Source organism: Hemibagrus wyckioides, linkage group LG06 (assembly GCF_019097595.1).
Source record: "Hemibagrus wyckioides isolate EC202008001 linkage group LG06, SWU_Hwy_1.0, whole genome shotgun sequence".
Taxonomy (NCBI): domain Eukaryota; kingdom Metazoa; phylum Chordata; class Actinopteri; order Siluriformes; family Bagridae; genus Hemibagrus; species Hemibagrus wyckioides.
In genome coordinates this window covers 12,011,131-12,038,351 of record NC_080715.1, presented here as the reverse complement: position 1 = coordinate 12,038,351, position 27,221 = coordinate 12,011,131, and the positions used below count along the sequence as shown (strand labels likewise).

Genomic DNA, 27,221 nt, shown 5'->3' with positions numbered 1-27,221 from the left:
TAACCTCCAATTTTTCAACTTGACTCTTGTTACTCCTCTGTAGTGGGAGCTTCCTCCTACACTGTGCAGCAAAGATGAGATGAACGAGCAGAGGAGAGAGGGCAGGGAGAGGAAATGTATGATTGGCAGAAAAAAAGAAAGAAAATTTGGAAAGGAGGGGAACACTGTATAAACAAAAAATTAAGAGAGCAAGATGATTGATTTGTATACTAAAATATCTTGACCAAATGGCTAATGTTAAGAAAAAAAAAAGTAAATTGAAATAGGCCACAAAACAAAGAATACACTGTATTTTTAAAGTCATCTGCTGGAGCTGAATTATAAGTTATAATCTCTTATTGCAGGGACAGTTTGCTCAATTTGGTTAATTTGGTACTTACATTTTATATATATATATATAAATCGTCATTATATATATATTTATATATATATATATATATATATATATATATATATATATATATATATATATATATATATAAATCGTCATTATATATATATTTATATAGTTAAATCCATTCCTTAAACCATAACAAACTGCAGAGTAACTGGTCATGTTCTTAAAGGGATTTATTTTTATGTTTCTTGTGTTGAGTTTAATCTAGGATTTGGTGAGGATACCACATTTCCACTCGTTTCATTTTAAAGCAGTTTAAATGATTACTATATTCTTAGAGTGTAACTTAATAGTGTCATGTAAAGCTTTCTATGAAAATGAGACTACAGTGTCTCAAGTGCCAGGCTACACTGTGGTTACAAACCCTGGCAGCCATTTTATTCCCAACAATGAACTCAGAATGGAAAACATTAATTGCTGAAGGCTTTAACATGCCCTGTAATCAAGTTCATATTCTCTGTCAGACTGAAGAGCCATCTATACTCCTTTACTGCACTACAATCCCTGACCCTATTTTGTGCAGCTCTACAGTATGTTCTTACCTCGTTTCCTAGCAAAGCAGAAACACATGCTTCAGACGCATCGCAGATGGCAGTGAGGTCGTGACCCCCCTCGAGGGCGAGCACCAGGCGGCCGCCGGCCAGGCCCATCAGCTGCTTGGTCAGGTAGCCAAAACCTGCAGTGAATGAGAAAGGAAGTGTGAGTGGTGTTTAGAGCTTACCCCAGAGCTTTGCCACTTGGCCCTCCATCAAAGGAGCCAAAGATGAGGCAGCGGGGGAAAGAAAGAGAAGGAGGAAAAGAAGGGTATTACATCATATTTTTTTCTTTTGTAAAGAAGGCACCCAGGATTTAGAGAGCCTAAAAATATAATAAAAGGCAGGTTTCATTTTAATAAATGTGGCTCAGAGTTTCAGCTCTAGGCTGCTTTTGATCTGTTTGACTATATGCATCCTATTCTAACCAACTCAGACTTCAATTTAGGGCCCAAATACTCTGCTCCATTCACTTGAGGCACTCGGGCAAAGAAAAAGAGAGTGAGATATAAAGGGAGGGGATGTACCGTTTCGTGATCGGCCTGGACAACATGGTACAACAAATTAGAACCAGTGTGTATATATAGACAATGAACAAAAGGTCTAATGAGCACTAGACACAAAATTCATTATATTTCCATTTTCAAAGGCCACTACGTGGATACTGTGTGGAGAAAATGTGTGTGTTTAGTTCAGGAACACCAAACATGCGACTGCGTGCACAATCCTCTGGTGAGATCCAGATCAAAGCCTGTATGGTTATGTACATTTGTGTGCACACACATGAATGTGCATGTTTGTGTGTTCACCAGATATCTAGATATCCTGGTTCCAGAGAGGTCTAGATAAGCGAGCGTGTGTATGGAAGACTGTACAGAGGTCCAGATAAGAGTGTGTGTGTAGGAAAATGGGTCTTGTCACAGGCTATTGGGCTGATATGAGACCATTCTGCATCACAATCAGATTGAAAGTGGACTTTATCAACAATGTTGGTGCAAATGCAGGCAAAAATGTGAACAAAGGTTCCACTCAACAACAAACCAGTGTTTATTCTTTACTACACAGGCATTAAACCACTTGCATAACGACTGACATGAGGTCATTTTTGCAGTTAGATGTAATCTACAAAGGAGGGCTGAACTAATATGGATAGATTTGTAATAAGATAAAGATTACTCCTTGGGGTCTTACATGGTTTCCCATATTTTAGGCTTAAACTAGGAATGAGATGAAAATATTTTACTGAGTTACAATTCTTAGTTATGGGTTGTGTGTGAAAGAAAGTATGATGGAAAAATAAGTGTGATTTTCCTCTTCTCTCTAAGGCCACAAAAAGAAAGGAGGTGATACAAACACAGACAATGAAGAAAAAGAGACACCAGAGGGATAGAAAGAGAGAGAGACTTCTATATTAGTGACTCATGGTTTTGTTATGTTGCGTGAAAGCCTGGTGTGTGGGAGGAGAGCGAAGACTGTGCTGGTGTGTGCTGCAGTACAAATGTGTCAGAGTAAAGGGTGCTTGACCACTTACATTTGGCTGAGAGTTTGTATCCCCCCAGTGGTGGCGGGTGGCCCTCCACAGCATCGAACCCAGACGAAACCAGGACCACGTCGGGAGCAAACTCATTAGCGATAGGCATCACTATCGTTCTGCAAAGAAGATAAAGACATACATTCCATAATCCATCTCAGTTCCCTAAAATAAAAAACATAAATAATAAATAAATGACCTAATGTCTACAGCAAAACTCAACAGCAAAACAAGACTTCAATAAATACATTAACACTGCAAAAACTAGTGGAAGAAACAAGGGATAAACTTGATTATAGCCCAAATGTACAAGAATAACACGATATATTAAAAAAAAAAGGACGATAATTATAAAAACAAGAAACATATTTATCCACCCTGCAGTACAAGGCAGAAACTCTCTCAAATCCATGCATCATGATGTACACAAGTACAATAAAAAAGATTATTTAAAGATTATTTCATAAAAAATTACTAGTCATTTACAAATGAACGCATCACACATGAAGACCATTCAATTTATTTTTAATTACAGTGTAAGTGCTATAAGACAAAGCAAACAAAATGTTTACAGAAAAAATAAATAAATAAAATAATAATAATAATGAAATAGAATGAACAAACAAATGCTGCAAAAAAATCGGCTATTTTATTAAAAGCTTCATAACCATTATTGTGAGATGTGTGTCTGACTATCTATCCATCTACCTAAAAATCACAAAATTTCCCATTTTACATGCATGAATTTGAGAGAGCTTCTCTCTTGCACTGCACAGTGGTTGAAAATGATGGCTGCTTTATTCTTCACAGACCTGCACAAGTTACTGCACAAATACAAACTGATAAGTTAACTGTGTAGTTTGGATCAACCGTCGAACCGTAGACACTGACTAATTTCTACCAGCATCTAATTTTTACTATCTCTAGCTGGCTTCCATACACACAGCTACGTTCTGAAGGAGGGGGAAATAACTTACATTGATTTCAAGTTACATGCTCAGTGTCAATGTGTGATTTATAGAAGGACTGTGGGTTTAATGGTCCATTTTGTGGTGAGGCTGTGATTCCTAGCCCAGAGCCACTGCAATGAACACAGCTCCTCGTCTCGGTTTGACTCACCCAGTGTGCTGAGCTGACCTGATGACAGCGAGACTGAGCATGGCCGGCATATGGCATTAAAACTCTCCCATCAGTCCTCTCTCACTCTAGAACTTTAATAAAAGTTAACAATCGTATGCTCTCCTGTCTGAGTCTCATGCCATAAAGCACAGTGAATGTTATCATTGGGTAAGGAACATCAGAGCACACACCAGCGTGAGATATGTGTATCGCCTGGGCAGGAGGATATTATGACCGAGCTTATGACTATAACCTCCGGCTGGCCGGTCCCAGTATCCCTAAAGCACAGCCAGCTGTGAGGCTATATTAAGCGCCATTACGATGCTGCATTTCACTGGCCGACCTGCAGCTGGAGAGGAACTGGATCTGCCTGGGGTTTGGTAGGGCTGCAGTCAGAGATCTCTCTGAGGATCTGGTTGGAGCTCAGCTCGCCGCTGCAGTGGAGGTGTAGGCAGATTATAGGCCGGCTTTGTGTTGCTTTTCTTTAGATGTGGGTAGGTCTTGCACAGCTGAAACCTGTCCACAAGTACCGCAGCTGAAGTCAGTCTGTAAATACCCGTAATGGTCTACAGTGTATTCTTTAAAAAAAATAAAATAAATAATAATACGCATGCAACAACATTCTATCTGCCTCATTTTGATTCGTCTCGATGCTGACGTCAAATCTTGGGCTTTATTTTTTGTACTGGGGAACGCTGTCCTGTTCCATAACTGTCAAAGATGTTTAAGTACATTTAACACAGGTCTTGTTAATGCAGCTTGGGGTTGTGTCATGAATGTAGTTTATTTGATTTGGTTCAAGTAGCTTGGCTGCCGTAGCTATAGCCATGTCTCGGATTTAAATGCGAGTATAATGCATCAGCAGCAATGGCTAACATTGCACATATTTTGCAGCAGCTGTAAGGAGCTGTACTTTGCTGACCCCTGGAACATGGTACTTGGATGCATGGGCTTGGTGACAGAGATCTGGCTCCTAAGATGGCTGAAGTCCAGTCAAGCCTCATGCTTCAGATCCCCTTCTGCACTAGCATAGTTTGTATGTGTAGCACACAGTCCAATATCATTCCCATCTCCGAGCTGAATTTAGTGATCCTGGAGTTAGGGAAATTTCTATTGTGATTATGAAAGGTTGTACCATTTGGTCTATTGATGGCATTACAATACAATGAATGCAAGGAATGAGGGGGTTGCCAATGGGTGAACCAATGAATATGCTATAAAGTATAGCGGTTTTCTGAAGTGTTGGTCAGAGCATCACAGTCCTCCAAGCTGAAAATACTTCATATTTTCACAGTCAACAGTGACTCCGGTCAATGCATGTTTTGGCTTGTTTTGTGGCTACACATAAAACATTCAGTCTCACAACAGCCGCCCTCATTTTGGAAAAAGTGTTGACTGACCATTGATGGTCTTAAGTCAATATTTTAGACAGCTCTAGAAACAAGGAAAATGTATTCATTAGCAGGAAAGAAGTCTTTTTCTCCATCTCTTTGCAGCCTCAGGCAGACTTGCCACAGGTGACACTTGCTGACGCTACACTTCGCTCGTGCAGCCACAGCAAAGCCTGGCTGTGTTTCTCCTGTGTCTGGAGCACGATGCACAAAAGCTTTGATGCTTTACATGCAGGCCACAGGCATGCCGATGGCTGCCACAAACCTGGAGTCGAGACTTGGTGCGCCAGCGGCAGGGTGGGTACCGAGCCCGCTGCCTCACTTTGATGTTCTCAGTGAGACGTGCTAGCGCCATGCACCCATCAAAAGTGTTCACGTCATCACATTCCCTCGATGGACCCCCCACCAAAACTTGCAGTGCTCTGCCGTATGCCGCAGCCACGATCTCTTGGTGACGAGTGTGGAAATTCTGCATTAAAGCACATGTATGAATCATGCACTGTCTGATCTGGGAAGAAGAAAAGAGCTCTGCTAATTATATTGGGAATACTGAGATTTATGAGGCAAGGAGCGGGAATCTTGGGTCTATGATAACTGTCAGCGGACTTCTATTCCGCATGCGACTTTATCCCTGATTCTCAGCAAAATGAACTGAACAGAAAGGGGATGAATTATCGTCTGGACCACACAGATATGTAATGAATATAAATCAAAGCAGGCTGTGACCCTCGCAGAACCCATGTACCTCTCACAATTCACAGATCCCAAGAAGCCCTTTTTAACCCTCTTCTCCACGCTTCTCCTTTGTCTTTCAGACCTGTGTGTGATTTTCCACAGGAGTAAGAAAGCAGGATGGGTTTGACATCCTTGAAAGCGGCTTGTCAAGACCCTCGGTGGAATATGCTCCGAGAACACTTCTTACCAAGCTACCAAGTTTCCTATAGTCTGTTTAACCTCACATGCGATAATGCAAAGAAAATGCAAAAACATGAAGACACACAGACAGCAGAAATGGTATCAGTATAAATCCACCAGGCTTTTCAGCTAAGCTCACCTTTGAAGAGTGGCCTCATAAAGAGAAAGCATGCCATCTAAAGCCAAAGAGAGCAGCATTAATAATCACTAAGCGTTCACCCAGACCCCCTCATCAGTCTGGAACACACTTCATCCTTCCTACCACACAGTCAGGGTCCTCGCTAAATCTTAAAAAGCCCATAAATGTTCCCCACCAGTAACTAGTGGGCAAAGTGCTGCTTCAAATATGTTTAAATACATAATCCAGCATTAGAAAATACTATTTAAGGATAGAAATAAGAACTCGGAAAGTTAGTATTATATTGATTTTTTGTGATTCATAGTGTTACTGTACCCTATGATTTAACGCTAAAAGGCTTGACAGCATATGTTTTGATAATGGGAAGTGTGAACCAAGAAATAAAAAAAAAAGGACAATTTTCTTTGGACTCTTTCCAGGTCATTTCTGTGCCAGGATTAATGGCAACTGTCAGTATCCCACTGTGTTTAGTGGTTATTGAAGGCCAGTACCCTGACAGCAGTGCTAAAAGAACAGACTGTGCCGCACTCAGTGGCTTTCCCATGGCCAAAAGAACATGCATTTACAGCATATGGGCTTTCCTCCCTTTCCCAAGAACTTATCAGAAAACCTCAAAACCCTTTACTTTTAAAGATGATAGTACCTCATCTTAGTCATAAAACAACTGGCATCAATATTATTTCCCAACTGTTATCCTGAAATTCATGTGAAATTTTCCCTCGTTTTTTTGGGGAGGGTAAAGTGCCTCTTCCCTTTGACTCTTTTGCTAAGAAATACATTTACAGGAGAAGGACTAGCCATCTAGACCTGCAATTTTGAGTCGAGACCAGTCAGAGTATTCTGGCAAACTACGGTGAAAGCTTGGTTGATGAAAACATCTACACTCACTAATGAGGAAAAATCTAAGTAGAAACCTGCATAGCAGAATAAAGGTCCATGTGTACAAATGATTGGCTACTGGAAGCATGCCAGAGCCAAACCTATTTAAAAAACCTTTTAAAAACTCTGATGGTTTCTAGGCATGGATGGTTGTGATGGTTGGGACCAAGTCTAATGTTTGATATGGATCATCAATCAGCTCCTGGTGAAAACTATCTAGAGCCCAAACAGACACTGGAGAGTAAAATAGTCTTTCTAACCTCTTCTCTTTTATGCATAGTGGCAGTGCGTTTGAAAGAGTCAGAGTTGGAGGAGTGTTGCGTGTAGAGCTGGAACATGGCTTGGCAGAAGCAACTTGTTGGAAGACAACAGAAGGTTTTTGTATCTAAAGGATATGATGATGCTACAGCAAATAGAGATCAGGCCAATTTGGACATCCTCCAAACTGAGGCTCTTTCAAAAGCACACATTTTGGAATCTGAGAAGGTCTTCTTCTTCTTCACATGGAATTGACAAGAAACACGCCAAGGTCCTTCTCATTAAGCCTGCATCCGCTCCACCAAAAATAAATGTTCTAAATCCACCTCCGATTATCATCACTAAAGGTCTTGGACAGGAAAATGCTCGCAACGGAAGACCCAAACAGCAGCCGATCCACTGCAGGAGACATCAGGACCATGAGAGACGGTTGGCGAAGATTTACGAGCACTAATTAGCAAAGGCCTCGTCAGATTCTCCTGCATTGCACCGAGACAAACTGCAAGAAGTGGAAGTGGGACAGGGGTCCACGTGCTGTCAAAAAATGATTCACCCTTAAAATTCTGTCTAATTCCCAAAAAGAAGGAGGCCAGTAGTAGAGGAAACAATGGGGCCCACTTGTAAAACCACCAGGACCAACGAAGGGTTAATGCTATCCAGGGCTATCTGTCAGGCTCAAAGGCTTTTCCAATCTCTCCCCCTATACAAAAAAAGTCAAGAAAGACCTAAAAGGAAAAGAAGGGGGAAAACACTTCAAAGCCTTGTCATCTGGCATTGCGGAGAGCTGGTTTGAATTAACTACAATTCTCCTCTCCTTTTCCAAGTTCATGGCGAGAATGCCTTGGCTTCTGGTTTTCATTAGAGCCAATTTTCTTATCTTTTTTCTCCCTCTTTCTTCATCTCAAGCTTGATCCCCTGTAAATGCAACGTGGCACTGAGTGTAGCTAAATAAGAAGGTGCTGCCCGCAAGGCACGCATTGTCTCACATGGCCCACAAAATGCAGCTGAGATGGAAATAAGGAAAATGCAGAGAAAAGGAGACAGTGGGAGGGGGACAGAAAGAGAGAAAGATGTTGGTTGTTTACACCAGAGCAGCCTTTATTTATCTGTTCCTCTCATCTGTTTGGTGGGATACAGATTTTTCCATTCGGACTTTATCATTACTGCAATAGCGCATTATTTACCAAGCAGGCAGAAAGAGAGAGAGAGAGAGAGAGAGATGAATTAAAAACTGATGGTAGTTGATGGAAAGAGAGAGAAGGGAAAGACGCTGCAAGAGAGCAGGAAGAGAGAGACAAAAAGAAAAGATATATGGACTGTTGGGCTCTCTCTCTCTAGTCTTAAGGGAGAGATAAATCAGTGTTTAGAGAAGGGTGCAGTGCTGTGTGAATGATCTGAGCGGCAGGGCAGTGAGAAAGAGGGAGGGAGAGAAGGAGAGAGAGCAAGTAAGGAAGAGTTTGGCAGGGTGGATGGTTCCTTCAACGGGATGGGACTCAAAAATAGCCAAACATGGATTTAATGCATCAGATAATTGCCAGGTCCTTCATGTGGTGGATTGAGTACATTAGCAAAATGGAGAACGTCAAGCTGAGCAGTGTATTAAAATTAGAGTTTCTATTAACAAACAGCTCTCCTGGATAGAGAGGGCAGGTTTGTGCTGTTAAATGTGAACATTCATTTTTAGTGCCTGCTTTATCCTGGTCTGGGTTGCAGAGCTTATACTGGGATCACTGGGCATGTGACAGGAATACACCCACGATGGGAAACTGACTTATGCTACAAGCAGATATTTGTTTGAGATCTCTGACTAAAGGTAAGCCTTATGTCTGGGCTGGAGGAGCTTTTTGTAGCTCTTGGTAATAAATAAGGTAAATCTTCAGCAAGTTTACTCAACTCAGACAGACAGACAAACTATATAATTAAGTTTACATGGAATTTTCCCTGAATTATTGGCACAATGAGAAGTGGAAAAAAAGAATCAAGTTCAAATGCACCATTGTACAAAAATATTTGATCACAGAAGTGCTTAAAGTTTAACCTCAAGGAAAGTTATTACACAACATGGCTGTTTGCCACTTTACACATTTCTCATGGTTCTGTAAAAAGTTTAAGCCCATTTTTCCCTAATAGCATCAGTCCTGATTATTTCTGTTTTATGTGTGCAAGGCCAACTATAGCCTATAGCCAGCAATTACATTCACAATTTATATTTATTTACATTTATCCTAGGTTGATTTACAAAATGTCTTAAAACCGTATCATTTTAAACCAGAAGTATTCTGCTTAGGAATGGCAGGGGTTTGTTAAAAAGTGCCAAAAAGATGGAAGAGACTTGCCAGCGCATAGGCAGATTTAGTCGCTCCAGGATTTTGCAACTGCAGAAATGAATGCAAAATTAACCAAACCCCATGATATTTGGGGAAGCTTGCAAATTTTTCAGAATTGACACACATTTTCTGAAGATCGGGGCCAAGAACTGTCATGTGACGTCATCACAATGCCCTGTTCTCTTCATGTGTATCACATGAGTACAGCTAGCACAGAAAGTAATTAAATATGTATCTTCACATGATAGGAGTCTAAGAGAGAAATCCTGAGCTTGCATTTTAGCCAATTTTCAATCCAGTTTTCTGCAAGAAAAACACCAAAAACTCTTGGACTTCTCTTGAGTTTTCCAATAAGCTATAGTCACGGGTCCTGTTGGGAAATTCAGCAACTCCTGAACTTTTCAATATTAAACAGAGGGCATGTGATACTGACACTTTTTTTTTTACAAAACATTGAATTAAATTGCTCATAATATCGTATTAAAACACATGCACACTATATCCATGAAGCCCGTATGTGGTTCTTCTTCAAACCTTCCTCAAAGCCACTTTTGTCTTTGTGTACAGTATTCCTTCATTAGCACTAAGAGGCTCAAACCTGCTCTATGCCCATGTGCACAAAGCAAGCTCCATGAAGACATGGTGTGTCAAGGTAGGACTGGAAGAACTCTAGTGCCCTGCACAGAGCCCTGGCCTCAACCCTACTGAACACCATTGGGATGAACTGGAATGCTGACTGAATCCTAGACCTTCTCACCCAACATCAGAGACTGATCTAATGCTCTTGTAGCTGAATGAACACTAATCCATGAACGAGCACATCCATGCTCGATAATCTACTGGAGAGTTTCTCCAGAAGAGTGTAGGTTCAGACGGGGAAAAAAATCTGGAATGGATGTTCAACAAGTACATCCGAGTGCAATGGTCAAGTTTCAGCAAACCTTTCTTCACATCACTGCATAACTGTTTACTTACTTTCATCTAAGCTAATTATGTTTCTTATTGTCCAATTGTAGTGTCCAAGCAGGGAAGAGAAATTAAGCAGGAAGAGACATAGAGGAGAGCAGAACAGGCTGGGTACCACGATCAGTATGAATGGGCTGACAGTACAGGGCTGTGCGCCAGATTCAGAGTGGCGGCTGGCAGAAAAAACTCGGACTGAATCATGCAGCAGCTCAGCAAAGCGTGCTTCTGAGAGTCATACACCACAGTACCACACACTGCTACTCCAGCAGACTGGGGTTCCTGTGACTAACCCTGACTCACACTTCAACACGTTATCCCTCATATTCCTCAGCCAACGACACTCAGTATTCCCTTAGGATTACAGAGTAATGCTGCTAGCTGCACAGAGTCCAAGCATCATACATCAGCTGCTTACTTCAGCTCTTTAGTGTAGAGATCTGCATCACTGCCAGACTCCATTGGGACATGTGGAACCCTGTACAACAGGATGCAAGGTTGCAGGAGGAAACGGGTGGGCCAAGTAACTAGCACCAGTGGGTAACTGGGTAAAAAAAAAACAACTGTAAAAGAAATTCTGCTATAATTTTCCAGGTTTTGATTGAGATGGTTGCTTTTCAGTGTTCGTGTGATTGTGCTAGTAAAGTGATTTTACTACGAGCCTTAACAAATACTAACAATTTATTTACTTTTGATCCATTTATAGCTACAATTATTATAGTGGAACATTTGTTTAAAAAAAAAAAAAAAGAAAAGTGGGTTACTGTTCCATTTATAACCTTTATCTCTTTTGAAATGAATAAGACATAAAAGTATCCTGTCATGTTACTGAGAAACCACAAACCACAACTCCTCTGTCTTGAAGATTCTCCCATGTCAGAAGTCCTAAAGTTACAGCTTTCCCTCTGTCTGTTAAAGTGCTGACGCTGGAGATTTCTTCCACATTTCAGATCTCAAAAATCTACCATATCAATAATTATGATAACGCAGACAGCACTAGTGTAAGAGCTGCTGTCATAGAAAACCAGTCAATCAATCAATGTGGACAATTCAATGGTACAATAGTCCAAAAATCCTTAAACTGTACAAATTGTACATGCTTACGTACTTGTGTCATGGCAAATTTGAAGTCAGTGAGACATCCACATGTGCGGAAAATAACTTGCTAAAAACCGACATTAAAAGATCCGACATTTGTAACACTAGCGGAATGCATTTCTGTGGGACTTTTGCTGTGCAAGCGAAAGTGAGATAAATGCCAGCAGGACATGGTATGAACTGACTAAGTACAATGTGTGCGCAGGACCACTCAGTGGAAGAAGTGTGATGTGGGAAGCTACACGTCTGGCCTCAGTGAAGAAAGCAGAGGGTGATGCAGTGTGCGAGGCAGCTGGCATCACTTAGACCCTGCGTGCGGAGCTTAGGCCGGACCAAAACTGTGCTGTTTATCAGTGATGCGCTGCGGGGAGATTTACAGTGCCCGAGAGACTGGAAAGCAGGACCAAAGGCTGAAAGGGAGGTGAAGAACGGGATGAGCACGGATCATCCGGGTTCATCGCAGACGTGCTGTGGGCTGTTTGTCACGCCGCTTGTCTACCTGCAGGATCAGAGTCAACGTGTTCGTTGTAGATTGACCTCTTCAAAGCAGAGGTCTGAAGTAGGCCGTGTGCTAGTGTTCTGGGGGGAGAGGGTTATTAATAGTCCCAGACACCGGAGCTAATGGGGCTCAGACCTACTGGCACATCCTCAAAGACTCCCATCAGCCCCCGTACACAGATAAAAGAGACTGGCCCAAAGAGGGGCGGTGCTTAAACAAATTGTTACAAGACATTGTTTTGGAAGCTTTCTCCTCCAACTTTCTTTCATTCTCTCTTAGATGCTGAAAATCCGTGTGAAAGTTGTAGGCAGTGTGCAAATGTTCTTCAGCTGCTTCTTCACGATGGAGTCCTAAAAAGTTTGCCGTTATTTGCTTGCAGTAGTGCGAAACACGTTATTAATTTTACCTTCGTTAAAATTCAGGCATACTGCTTAGTTTCCGAAACTAGATGAAAGTCTTGTACCTTAATCAGGGTTAAGGTCTATATGTATCTTACAGTAGTGCTCTAGCTACAGGGGCCAGGTCTTGCTGTCTAACGGCAACACAATACGCGGCTTAAACACACGTAAAATGTAGTAGCTATTTAGGCACAGAGAAATAGCTTGTTATTAAGGTAAATAAATAAATAAATAAAAAGATTAAAAAACACCCAGAATAATTGAAATAAAACAAAAGGACAATTTAAATCTACTTTTTTTCTAGTTTTTCTCAAAACTGAAAAACTAAATAAGTGTGTCTTTTATTTTATTTATTTATTTATTTATTAAAAAAAAAAAAAAAAAAATATATATATATATATACATACAACAATATAATGAGAACTAGAATATCACATCAATGGTGGTTACCTGAAGGCAGCCAGATATTCCACATCTCCCATGGGAGGCTCCAGACCACCTGTGAAGGCCATGTTTACGTTGAAGCCCATACCAGGACCCGAGCCCACCTGGTGTACACACACACACACACAGACTTAATGCTGCAAGAATTTCCTTAAAAAGAATCAAACAAACAAAAAACAATGACAAACATTCTTAAAACAGAAATAAAATACAACAAAAGTATTAGTTGTGTAATTTCGGGTTACAACAGTGGTACATCTCTGATCCAGGAGGAATCAATTTATATATTTCATTCATGAAAAATTGAAAGAGCAGGAACTTTTTAAGGAACCGAGAAGGATCAGCGACGTGATCACTGGAGGAAGCCGGACCGATGATGGTTTATAGGCCCTTAGATTCAGAGTTTTCTGCTTCTGCTTCAGATTAGATACTTTTCTGTGGCTCCAAAACTTTATAGGTGGAGCGTGTTGTACTGTCAGATATGAATCTGGTGTCCTGTTTAATGTCAGACTTGTGGATGCAGTCTGACCCTAATCAGGATAAAGCTGTTCCTGAAGATGAATGAATAAATAAACGTTGCACTGAATGACAGTGATTGCTCAAGCACAAGTGTCACAAAATGAGCAACTGACTTGCCTGGCAATTAGGGGAAAAAAAGCTGCATTCATTCAAGAAGCAATTGCTGAAAAGATTTCTTTTTTTAAAAATAAATAAAATTTGTGTAGCACTTTTGTTTTTAATCCAAGATGCAAATAAAAATGTGTGTTGTGTAAATGTTTCTAGTGGCCTGTGGTCATGGCAAAGGCATGACATTTTGCTTTGAGCAAGTTCAGCTAGTTTAATAAACAACATTAATGGTAACATTTACACAACAAAGCAGAACAACAGACAACAATGTCCCAGCTTTAATACCATAATAATGCTGTTATTTTACATACTGCTTAAGGCACTAGTGGGTCTTCAGTGTGTGTGTGTGTGTGTGTGTGTGGAGGAAAATGAAATAGAGAGAAGTGTTATTATTCTTTTCTCGGCCTGTGAGACATGATGAGTCGGTGTCTCAGCTGCGTCTGTGGTTCTGACCTCATCAGGGGCGCCGCTGCCAGGAAAGAAGTTCCCGTCGTCATAGCGATGCAGAGACAGATACAGCACATTGGGGTCACTGTAGAAGGCCTGCTGGGTGCCGTTGCCATGGTGAACGTCCTAAAAGAAGAGAGCTGTGTTATTATTTAGTGTTTACTGGTATAAATACAAAAGCATACTCGGTTCAGGGGGAAAAAAAGATAAACACGCTCGGTGCATCACCACTCGGTGGCTAATTGTATGAAGATGAAAAATATCACGTTTACATAATGCCAGAATCAGACGCTAAGCTGGAAAAGACATTGTGTGGCACATTTTCATGACATTAAAAATGTATAAACATTCTATTCTGGGCTCAGTGTAATAATGTTTAATAGCTTTGTGTGTCTCATCCTGTGTCTTTTGATCTGAGGCGCTGTGTGTCATGGAGTGGACTGCTCCAGCAGAAGCGCTGCGTGACAGACAGGAGGAAATGAACGGCATTTCAAAGGCATCCGAGACCTTAATGATCTCAGTCGAGTCTGGCCAGCAGGATTGCTGCGCATCCGCGGCCCATATCGTACCACTACAGGCCTGAGAGGGACACTCGCTGACCTACATACGTATATGAACCTGTCACTGTCGATAGGGAAGGGTTTACGAAAACAGTCGGAACTGGAACTCACAAAGTCGTCTACCTGACTGAGACAGCTTCCAGAAATATTAATAAAACAACATCTGAGAGAAAGTTTTAACGTATCAAATGACTTAAAATTAAGACAGAAAAAAATTAAGCGGATCGTCTGCCATACAAATCCCTGTGAATGAGTTGTTACTAGAGAAATGATAATGAATTAGAGCGTATATGGATTACAGACTGCACTACTACGCTGCTGTAGAAAATAAATCGAGACCTTCTGACCAATCAGTATTGAGAATTCTACAGCATTGTGATTCAAACACAGTTAATATAATGTAAGTTTTCAATATATGCATATCTGATACCACAGAGTTCATGTCATTTACATTCTTTTCCTTTATTGTGTAAGTGGTCAAACCTCTGAGGAAACACTCACCCAGTCCACTATCAAAATCTTGCTGACATTCAGTCGCTGCTGGAGGAGCTTGGCTGCGATGGCCACTGAGTTGAAATAACAGAATCCCCTGTTATTGCAAAGAGAGAAAAAGAGAAGAGAGATGGATGAGTAAGGGAGCATAGAGAGAACAGTGAGAACAGTGTAGTGTGGCGTGTGGAAGTCTGTGTAAAGTGGACCCCCTGGTCGAGTGGATTCTCCCATTTCACTAATGACAATTCACCCACAGAGTTCTGGCTACACTTCAGAGTGAAGAGAACAGTGCTTTGGCCTGGCCTATAGCCCATACACAATGATACACCACTGCACACACACACACAGCCTCCACTAAGCCTGGCACACTCACCACAGCATTGCAACAGCCATCTCATTTAACCTTTTCCCAAAGCCTCAGTGGAACAATAATTTCACTTAACCTTTATGTAATGAGGCCGATTTAGTAAAAAGGCTTTTCTGTAAAACAAAGATGGAAGTAGTAATACGGATCACTTACTGGGCAGGTATTTAATACACACACACACAGACAGACACATAGACAGGCAGACATAGGATAAGACACAGACACACACTCAGACAGACAGAAAGACACATAGACACACCCCCAGTGACACTGAGTAGCTGAAAAACAAGGCATCCACTATATTACGCTCTTTCAGTCATGCTCTCAAAAGTATGTGGGAATATTATGAGGTTTCGATAATTTCGCTGCTGAATTCCTTTACAGCAGCCAGGCTTGTGGGATGAGGAAGTCTACACACTTGGCCAGGATGTCCACCTCTAAGCTGGGATTCATTTTTGTTTTAATGTGTGTGTGTGTGTGTGAGAATGAGTGACATCATGCTGTATTAGGGTGCTTTCAGATATGCAGTGTTTAGTCCATTAGAAACGAACCCTGACCCGTTTTCTCCGTGGGTGTGGTTTGTTTAGGTTTGTTACTCGGAATCGCACCAAAACAACTGTTCCGAGGGTGTCTCGACTCTCCAGTCCAACTGTAGCGTAGTTCTGCTGCAGCGAGCGAGGGATTCAACCCTGATTCCGTCTGCCATGTGTTTTGGTTGTGGGTGACATTTTTGTGTAGATGCGGGCTGCTAAACTCAGCCACAAGGTGTAAACTGATCCAAAGGGCAAAGCCACAGAAATGTGATGTGCTTTAGTCTGATAATACACAAACATTATTCTCACAGTTTGGGATCACTGTTCCAAGGAAACACACACGAAATTAGTCTGAATTGAAAATAGAGCAAAAGAACAGGACATGCTGGCATGTCAGAGTTAGAAATAATGATTTTGATGGAAATGATGAACGTTTTCTTCAAACTTTGCCTCAGAAAAACACCTTTTGCAGTAATTACAGCCTGGACATTCTAGATGTCAAATTTTTCAAGATAATCTGATGAGATTTCACCCCATGCTTCCTGGAGCATCTCCCACAGGATGGATCGGCTTGATGGAGTCTTCCTCCCTAGCTGAACTCAAGCTGAAATATGCAAGTGATCCCAAACTTTTGAGCGGTAGTGTGTATATATATATATATAATTATTTAATCATTTATTTCTTCAGCACCCACTCTGTGTTCTCCATGCTTGAGTTATTTTGGTGATTTCATTTCACTCTGATTAGGACTTGTGATAGAACTGAAAGCACTCCAAGACTTTAACATGTGACTCATCCCACACATGTTTAGTGGTTTATTCTGAAAAGAATATCTCTGCTTATTCACCTCCAAATATAAAATGAGGTTTTTCTTATTTATTTTTATGCTGACAGCTTGACTGTTTTGCTTTTCCTCAAATATAGAACGAAACAAAAACCATGTTTATATTTATATCATTACTCTCCTGTACATGAAATGTGACAATTATATATATTCACAATATGTTAAACAACCAAACATATCAGATGGTAATATACTGTCATATATATATATATATATATATATATATATATATATATATATATATATATATATATATATTTATTTATTTATATAATAGGGGGGTTGCAGCTTTGACTGAAAATGAAAAAAGCTCAATTTATAATAAAACCTAATTACTTGATATAAAATATGTAGCATGAATACTGTTACTACTAATATCTGACCTGACTTGAGTGCAGTCTGTTAGTATTGCAGTGTGGTGCTGTGGTTCGTGCAGTGAGGGGAGTGGTACTCACATGGGGGTGCTCTCCTCGGCGTGGTGTCCTGGAGGTCGCACCACAGCGAAACCGTTCTGTAATCACACACCAACACATGCACAGCTGCGTTAGCTATACCACCACACACGATACAGAGACCAGCCCACATATGTGCACATGCATGCATGCTCATACACACCCAAACAGAATGACAGTAACACACAGATGTATAGTTCCCTCTCTCCCAGCATGAAATTCAGCTACTCTAAACCCTGATGTGGATCTAAGTTCATTATTTTTCTAACGGTCAGTGGAGGACCGTGCTGCAGCGGACCCAGAGGACTAGTGGAAAGTGCTGATAAGAGTCACTGAGCTCAGATGAGAGTGGAAGACTCTCCAGGCCACTCCGAGCACAGGGACTTCCCGTCTTAATGATGTTGGAGCAGCTGTGCTGTACTGTTTTCCTTTCTCGCTCCAGAGAATATTAAGAGAGGGGTTTAGCCGGTGTAATGATAGTTCTCAGTGGTGTGTTTTTGAGAGTGCTGGGCTGGGCTTGCGGCTGAGGTGTTGCACTTCTATTTTGGTGTGGGATGACTGGCAGACAGGATGTTATGCTGAGTGTGTGTACTGAGATCTACAGTCTCACTAACGATGTGGTTACACTCAGGAGTGTTTGCATTTGGTTGAGATTAGGTTGCTTGCCATTGAAAAGATGCCCAGATATCAGCTGATCTCACACACACACACACACAAACACACATGATTTGGCTACACAAACACGGAGTAAAGCAAATATTAACACTACATTAAGTCTCCTCTTCCTGAAATGGTAACAGACTGGACACAGTGGGACAGAAAAAAAAAATCCATGTGAATCCATCAATATGTCGATATTTAGGTAAACGAGTGTTAGGCTAATTCGAAACAAACAATTTAGAAATGTTTTTTAGATGTGCTTAAGCAGAAGAATGTTGCTATAATCCTGTAAGGTTTCCTGAAGGGATGCGGCTTTCGTACGGCTGAGACACTGTTACAGGAAAACAAATTCTTGCATATTAGATCAGGTTTTTTTTGTTGTGTTTTGTTTGTTGCCCTGACAAACAAGTATTCCTTTCTACTCTCAAGAAACAAACGTTTTCATTTAGTATGTACAGTTGGGTCCCGAAATCCTGAGATCAGTACTAAAATGCTTTCATTTTGCACTTTATTCGAATTTAATTTACTTTTCTAAAACATACTTGACAAATTATTGACAACAACTTGAGTGAGAAGCAGAACTGTTTACACAGGTTTTGCAGATTTCTTTAACTCCCTTGTTCGCTTTAATGACAGTGAGCTGCCCTGGACTCCACAAGTTTGTGCAAAACATTATGATCTATTTTTAGAGTGTCATCCGAACATATGCTTCAGTAGCGGAGACTAGGCATGAGAAAAAAAAATGAGCTTTTGTCCATGCTCAATATCACACGTTTTGAACAGAGACCTAGAAATCGTGCAGAATCTTGAACAGTAAATATCCGAGCTATCGTGCACTTACTTTCTTTTAAGGAAAACTGTATTTGCTTTTTTTGGGGCTGAATTTCACTAGTTCTTGAATGTTCTTAGGCTGTACTGCGTGCGTGTATACGTGAAGACGTTGAACAGAAAGCCGTATGGGATTCAGCTGAACTGTGTGTTGAAGAGGGTTTAATATAAAAAATTAAGCAGGATCATTTACAGGTATTTTCTCAGGACGTCGCCTAGTATTTTTTTTTTTCATGTTCTCTCTTGTTTTTATGTTCCGTATTTTATGCAATACAAATGTAGCACTACTCTTAATGTTAGACTATTGAAAAATAAATTAGTGCAATAGTATATAGTAGGAGGAAGTTAAAATAAAGAAGAAGAGGAGGAGGAGGAGGAGGAAGAAGAAGAAGAAAGTAAGTCGGTGTTTATAGACTGGAGTGTGGAGTGAGCAGGGAGGTGTGAAGTGTAGGAGTGTGTGTAGGTGCTGAGTGAGAAGTAGGAGTGTGGAGTGAAATGTATATAATGTGAGTGAGCAGCAGACACGGTTGGTATGTGTGTGAAATATGGAGCTGAAACACATTGCAAATATTTTCTATTCAAATGTACTGGAGCATTAATTGGATCCTGATACTGACAGGATGAAGTGCCACAGCAGCGCTGCACCATGGTGGGTGAACATGCCGCCTATCCGAACAGGCTAAGACGATCATTTACAGTCGAGACTAATGTTTCTAACTCGGTGATATTAAGCTCAATATTATAACGCTTGAGACTGAGTAAACGAACAAACCTTAAAAAAGGGAATAAGTAGGAATAAGAATCGTCGGGATTCAAATACTTTGAGGGGTCATGAATCGTTAGTGTTCTATAAGTCGATACTACAAAGTCGAACAGTGAGAAGTGAGCATATTGTGAATAACGAGCTCATCATCCTGGGTTGTCAGTGTGATTTCAGCAGCGGGTTTCTCTCACAGGGATCCAGGTGAGAACATATACACTGAAGAAAGGGTGAGATTTGAGGGAGAATTATTTAGGCTATCGATGCGGGATCATCGCAGAGTGGCTGTGTGTTGAAGCTTTGAGAGGTTTCACTGCAGCCAGGCAGAAATGCAGGAGGGTTTTGAAAAACAGCTGAGTAATAAACCTTTACGGACTTGTAATGTTAAACTCTTTTTCTGACAATGAGTGACAGGGACCATTTGTTAAATAAATAAATAAATAAGGATTTCCGTTTCGACAGATTTGCATTAAGTGACTGTATGTGAAGGTTTAATCATTCGAATGCGGATCATAAAATTATACCTGCTTTAAATACCAGGAAACAGTGACATGTGTTCTGACAAGCGAAGATGAGGATGGTGTTACCTTCAGTTCTCCAGACGCCACTTTAAAGACCAGTTCCACCACGGAGCCGACAGCCAGACGGGCCGCGCTGGACGAGTGTACCTCGTTCCAGATAGTGTCACTGTCCACCTGCACAAATACAATCACGTGTACATAATCTTCAACACTGTACAGTGGCTTGGAATAAATAAATAAATAAATAAATAAATAAAGCCTTTTGTTAAAGAATACATGGGTTAAGATGAGCCTTTTAAAGCATATTGATACTTAAACAATCCAAGAAAAAAAACAAAAAAAAAACAACACAACACATTTCCAGCACAGAGAAGTGAGGTGTGATATTTGCTTGGGCTGATGCCACAGTAAACACTGCTGACGAATATTCACACACAACAGTGGAAGTCAGGCCTTGCTTACACACTGCAATGTATAAACACCGGCTTTGACACCTCAGCACCTGCTAGACGGCTTTAGTGCTCCTAAAGCAAGCGGAGAAATCTGCGCTCCTATAGTTAAACAGATTCGTCTACCTTAACATCCTGGCTAGCACGGCTGCACAGAGTGATTATTTGAGTAAAAAAAAAATCTCAGGAAATCAGCAGCTTCTATTTTACGAATATAAACACCACACACGGGTCATGATTTTAATCTTGATTTTAATTTAAAAAAAATTATAGAAGAGAAAAATGATTACTGAAATTTTCAATTTTTTTTTTGTAAAACAATGTGCGGCATTAAATACTAAAAACGCTATGTACGTAGGGTTAATGTTTTTACAAGTTCACCATCTGTCAAAAATCGACTGAAACATAATGAGATATCGTCAGGGTGAAAAGTCACAGAGATTCACCTAAAAACGAGCAGAGTGGAGCTGCAATGAGATATAATTATAAAAAAAAAAAAAAAAACCCCGAGAAATGTTGTGGAAATGAATATTTGTTTTTTTTTTTTAACTAAAGTACAGTGATTCATACGTTATTCCCCAAGTTTCTGGAAAGTAAATTTGACCGAATTCAACAGACGAAAAATGACTTGTGTGAGAAATGGGAGTGTGAGCATCCTGCTAAATAACTGCTTAAAAGCTGCAAGAAACACAAACATTCGGGACAGAATGAGAAAATGTCCCAGGTATGAATTGTGTGAGAACACTAGGTTTCTCCTGAGAGTCTGAAAGTGGGCTGGAAGAGAAGATGGCAGGTGAGAGGAGCATTTATTCAGTGCCATGCAGGGTAAACATTAGCGGGAAAAAACCTGGCAGGAGGACGGTGTGTGTGTAGTTGTGTGTGTCATCCAAGTGTGGACACAGAGAACACTCATTCATCAGTCACTACTCATTATTCCAACACACGCCTGTCCTACGGCCTGCAATTACTCCAGCCTGGCCCTGGCCCATGAACACACACACACACACAACATACATACACAAATGGACACGTGCACATACAAAATGCACCTCCAACTTAAAAAGCCCAGGGACTCGTTCATGTTCTTTTGGAGTCAGCTCTCGAGCAGGTGTCCTCGGCTCAGAGCAACGTTACAGCCGACCGCCGTCAAAGACAACCTTCCATTACATCAGCTGCCTTATTTAGCTTAATGTCTTCCACTAAAGCAGACAGGGTGAATACGCTTATTTGAGCATGTATGCTGTTGGCTTAGCGTGTAGAGAGAACAAAGTTCTCCTCGTGTTATGTGCACGTCTGGGAGGCTGAAGTCTCAGAGCGGGGGACAAGCCGTGAACCGAGAGGCTGAGGGTTCGCAGGGTAAATCCCTGGGGCTCCCTTTGTGCATACATATTCGCTAGCAATTTATGAATTTCGTTGCAATGGCATGAGCGCTCAAGGGTAAAGAAAAGAAAAAAAGGGGGGGGGGGGGGGTAGCCTTTCAAGCCGGGCCAAGAATGACTCTGTCATGAATTACAAGCCTGTGGTGAATTTACAGTTATAAAAAAACAAAAAATCAAGTAAGAGAACTTGCGAGGTCAAGGGAAAGAGAGTGGCTGAATAAAAAGGAATAGATACATGAGCAAGCACAAGAGGAAAAATAGAAGAGTGTATACTGACAGATCACACAGAGCAGGGAGATGTGTATTATGTGCATGTTTGAGTAAACACAGGCAACAAAATAGTGTGTGAGAGGGGGGAAAAAAAAAAAAAAGGTAAAAGTGCCTCTTAATGGACAGAGATTTGGGGTGGGGTGGGGTGGACGAGGCAGGGTGAGGGGGTGGTGGTGTTGGAATGAAGAAAGGCAGTCTCTCCTGACTCTGACAGGCTAATTTTCAGAGCGGAGGCTAGCTGCGGAGACGCAGGAAGACAACAATTTTGTTCCATTTCCATAAAAGAGTCCAGAGACCTTCTGTTTCTCACCAAGCTGCACCCGCCAGGCCCGCCTGCTATTCATCACCCAGCAAACAGCGCTGATGGGGGTTAACCTACATCCCCTTAGCCACATCATATACACACCTTCATTACTCCAGCACTCACATCCCACAGCTACAGCTCATTAATAAATGCTATACGCCGACATGCTCCGAGAGGAACAGCGAGGAGAGGCAACTTTTTAAAAGTGGATCAAATATTGAGGAATAAACATATCGCAAATCATAGTTCATAACAAAAGACTGGAAAAGGAAATGTTTACAGACACTTGTTTTTCCTTTGTTAGAAATTATTATATTTCTATTTAAATCACTAATTAATTTTTGTGGCAGTGAAAGAAAAGAAAAATAATGTATAATAAATATATAACAAATAAATAAATAAATAAATAAATAATAATAATAATATATAAAGAAGTGGTTTACTTGCTCGAGGTGTCAGTATCAGTACCGTAAAAGAAATCGTGGTATTATACATGGTATCTCTACTAACACCACAACTACAAAATGTATGTTAATGTTAAAAGCTTTTATGAACATAGACTGGAAAATGTAATTTCATAAACTGCTAAATAGATAAGGAGTAAATCATCAAGGGGTGCGCAATTATAAGAAATAATAAATAGCAAAGCGTTATTTTTCTAATAACCGAACATCCTGAGGAATTTTATTCTTCTTATGCCGCATTGCAATTAGCCAATTATTGCAATTTCTTGAATTATTAACAAATCAGTTTATAGTTATGGACACGATATAGAAACAGAGTTACAGTGTATTGTTTCACAAAGCGAGCTATTCTCCTGTTAACGCTATAAAGTCCTGCTCTTTCAGCAGCAGCTCATTTTACTTTTACTTGGATGGTCCGAAAATTACACAGGCCCTATGTCCTGAAGTGAGACAGTTCAAGCTTTGACACTGGAGACTCCTTCCAAAAATGGCCTCCCCCCAAAAAATAAAGAAATAAATAAATAAAAACCTCCAGAAATCTCCTAACACACACACAGTATCATATTATTACAATTACACAAACAATAAAAATGTTAATAAATACTAAACCACTAACATGTTTTGATTATGAGTGAGTTGTGCATTTTTCCAAGGACAGGGGAAGCTGATGAAACGCTCGTGTGTGGTAACTCATAAACACTACAGATGTGGTGGATGGAGTTTAGATAACAAACGCTGGCCTATTCATTTAGACATGGAAGGAAACAGCCATCAAAAATACACAGTTTCTGGACTGCAGAATAGACACAGCTCTGCTCCCTCAGCACTGGAGAAGCGGCCATCCGTTCATCCGAAAGATCTCTCTCTCACACACACACACACACACACACACGCACATAGCAAGCATAGTGCAACACAGATACACACCTTGTCTCAGCACACACACACAGTATTTCAGAAGACAAAAGATTATCCCTCCCTCCACTGCATTCACCTCCACACACACACAAACACACACACACACACACACAGCTTGTTTATAGAAAACATCTGGACACAATTACCCGCTCGGCGGAAAGCACAGCAACAGTTTTTGTTGCCGCTAGAGTTTCGGGGGTGGGGGGGCTCGCTGGAGAACAAACAGTCCCATTATTTACACACGCGAATGAGAGAAGCAGAGAGAGAAAAAAACTTACCCCAATGCCCCCACAGGGCAACCTCACAAACATGGGTGTCACAGAGCCTGCAGAGGAGGAGAGAAAAAGAGAAAGAGGTGATGATCACCTTTGCGGACCCCTGAGGTCTTCCAAAGTACCGATTTCATCAAGTTGGTAATGTGAGTGTTGCCCCCAACTGTCTGTCTGATTTTGTGAAAACTACATTGACAGGTAGAGTTCTCGCTCTGAGAACACTCTGTCCATCACTGAGCTCTCACGCAGTGCAGAGAGAGAGAGAGAGAGAGAGAGAGAGAGAGAGAGAGGAACAGAAAAAGAGAAAGTTAGAGAGAGAAGGCCAGAGAAAGAGAGAGTGGAATGTGTGTGTGTGTTGATCAACTGCAGCACTGGACCTAATGATAAACCACATGGGAGGTGTGTTTAATCGTTGAATGTTGTTTGATCACTGAATGAAAAGCATGGCAGTGGTTGAAGTCATGGAAAACTGTGTGAGGCTCCCTGGCGGCCCTGACAGACAGCTCTGGGGCACATTCAATTCTGATGAAAGCCAAAAGGGGGAAATGGTGCTGTTTGGGAAAACAAGCTTTGCGGAGGAATTGGGTCTAGTGTGAAGAGCAGAAAACAGGCCTAATTCTACAGAGGCAGCAGTGTCATTAGTGGGGAAGTGGTGTGTGTGTGTTTGTGTGTGTGTGTGTGTGTGTGTGTGAGAGAGAGAGAGAGAGAGAGAGAGAGAGAGATGGTGAGGGTGTGAGTGGGTGGGAGGGAATGCTGATTGGCTACACACACATTCACTGTGAGAAGGAATCATTAAAACGCCTCCTTTCTTTCACCTAGGGCAAGGCATTTGTATACAGATATTCATATGTGTGTATGTATGTGTGTGTGTGTGTGTGTGTGTGTGTGTGTGTGTGTGTGTATCTTACTGTCTAATTTCTGTCTCAGTGGGTTGGTCCCGTAGAGCAGCACATGAGGTTCAGAGTGGACCGTCTGCAGCTCCTCTAGTGTGGCCTTCCTGCCTCGGATACACTGTATGTACACAAACACACACACACACACAATTGGCATCAATTTTAAGTATCTTACAAAAATGATTTATTCAAAACAGCAATCTGTAAATTTCAGAGCCCTCTGCTGCCTGTGAGGTGTACTGCAACTGCAATTAAAAACTTTACCCTGAATGCATCACTCCTTTTTGTAGAAACTACATACCCAATGTGATCTGCTGTTTTTTTTTCTCTTTAAAATAAATAAATAAGTAAACAGATAAATAAATAACGGGAGGAGGCAAAGTGAGCAGCGGGAGGAGCCAGAAAAATGTAACGCTTTTAATTAGGAAATGAATAAGACGAACTGCTTCAGTATATGATTACTCCAATTCTAGTAATAATTCTGACAAACTGCACCTTTAAAATGGAGAAATTGCAAAACTGCTAGGAGTGTGTGAGAGGTGTATTGTGGTAGATTAGGGTTCAAATTGAAGGATAGGCTTCCGACTGCCAATGCTGCACCCTTGGGCAAGACCCTTATCCCTTAATTCGACAAAGCAGGAGATGGACCTTCATGATTTATGTATGTGCACGAAGCCACAGTTATCAGCAACAGCAGCAAGCGACATTTGACATTTGAAGTGAATTTCATTTTCAATTCCATACAAATTATGTACAGTATCCAACTATCAAGCCATAAAATCAAGCGGCGGTCCATCTTTAAAACTTCTCCACTAACTCCTGTAGCTCTTACCTGCAATCAGGTCTCAGCTAGTGTTTGATGAACAAAATGGAAGGAAAACTTAGAACCACGATTTCATCTTATACTGTCTTAACACGTGTAGAGACATTGCTAAGAAAAATAAGAAAGTAGCAGAGATGGAGAGCTATTCATACAGCTAATGCGAATCTAACACACGTATCAGTGTAATATTTATATTCTGGTGTGTGACGTTTGGCCTGCATCTTGAATAGTTCATCACACTCAACACATCTTCCACTATTAATATAAATATTAACGTTGTGCACATTATCATGAAATCAAAACCGCGTCGTTTCTCCCTGACGAGTTCTGTTGAAGTCTGCAGCAGTGTGTAAGAACATAGCATCAGGTTTCAGCCTGGATGTGTTCAGCACCAGAACAAAGTGCTGGAGCAGGAAATAACGTGCGCTGTGGCATTCGGCCAGACCATGAGGGGTTCTCTGAGGAGTCTGAGCGAGCCAGAACCGCTCAGCTGCACGTACATGTATGTGTATGTGAGCTATGATGACACCTGCAGCAGTGGAGGGTGGGTTAGCTCTTGGGTTTAACTAGCACACGCAGTTAAAAAGGGTCCTTAGGGGCCCGAGCTGTGGCTGGCAGCAGCTTAAAATGGCTCCACTGTCTTTAAGGGCCCCCCTGCTGTAGATTAGGGGGTATTAGAGTCGTGACTGCCTTTAATTGAGGCCCAATTCTGTGTTCCCATCTCCCAGAACAATAAACAATCTCACAGACGAGCTAAATACACCCACTTCCCATACCATGCAGAAAGAGACAGACGGGGAGGAGGAGGAGGGAGGGAGAGAGAGAGAGAGAGAGAGAGAGAGAGAGGGAGGTGTGCTAATGCTGCTGTGCCTTGTTTACTTGTTTGTTTGTAGGAAAACAGAGACGGCAGCTATGCGACTGGCTGTAATGGCCGTGACGCAATGGAGCACCGAGGAGGAGAAGAGCGTGGTGGGAAAGATTAGATCCAGTTAGAGCTATTAAACTCGGGCTTAGTCACCGCACGTCAGTGGTTTGCATGATGCCAGAGAGGAGGAATGACCCACTGCAGGTGTCCTCGCAAACGCTGAGTCTCACCACGCTGGACTCGAGGCTATAAAAGTGCTCTGTGCAGCAGCGCTCATTTTGGGGTTTTAGGCTTTTTCACGACTGAATGATTAAAACTTCATCGTGGAGGGAAAACTCATCCTGGAACATCTGAGGCGATTAAAATAACCTAAAGACTGTTCTTTCTGTGGCCCAAAAATTCATCATCAGGATTAGAGCTGGCCAAGATGATGATAAAATATCAATACATCGATAAACTGCTAAGATTTTGGGAAATTCTTCATTGTCACACATTATACATAAAAAAAAAAAAATGGGTCTGATGTTAAAAAATTTGCACGCAATCTATAAAATTGTCCACAATGGATGGTTCTGATTCTAAAATCTGATTAGGTTTTAAAT

The 27,221-nt window shown here is 41.2% G+C and overlaps 1 protein-coding gene across 4 annotated transcripts in view; it reads right to left on the bottom strand.

Annotated features, from left to right (window-relative positions):
* The window catches only part of hdac4 (histone deacetylase 4), a 170,106-nt gene that overhangs the window by 9,118 nt on the left and 133,767 nt on the right, over positions 1–27,221 (bottom strand). For all 4 annotated transcript variants that reach the window (XM_058391174.1, XM_058391176.1, XM_058391177.1 and 1 more), the window contains 9 exons: positions 24,947–25,049; positions 24,045–24,091; positions 20,049–20,156; positions 17,217–17,272; positions 15,027–15,114; positions 13,972–14,091; positions 12,898–12,995; positions 2,462–2,580; positions 940–1,073 (listed from right to left, as the gene is read on the bottom strand). In XM_058391174.1, the coding sequence (XP_058247157.1) occupies positions 940–1,073; positions 2,462–2,580; positions 12,898–12,995; positions 13,972–14,091; positions 15,027–15,114; positions 17,217–17,272; positions 20,049–20,156; positions 24,045–24,091; positions 24,947–25,049 (873 nt within the window). The remainder of the gene's footprint in view (positions 1–939; positions 1,074–2,461; positions 2,581–12,897; positions 12,996–13,971; positions 14,092–15,026; positions 15,115–17,216; positions 17,273–20,048; positions 20,157–24,044; positions 24,092–24,946; positions 25,050–27,221) is intronic.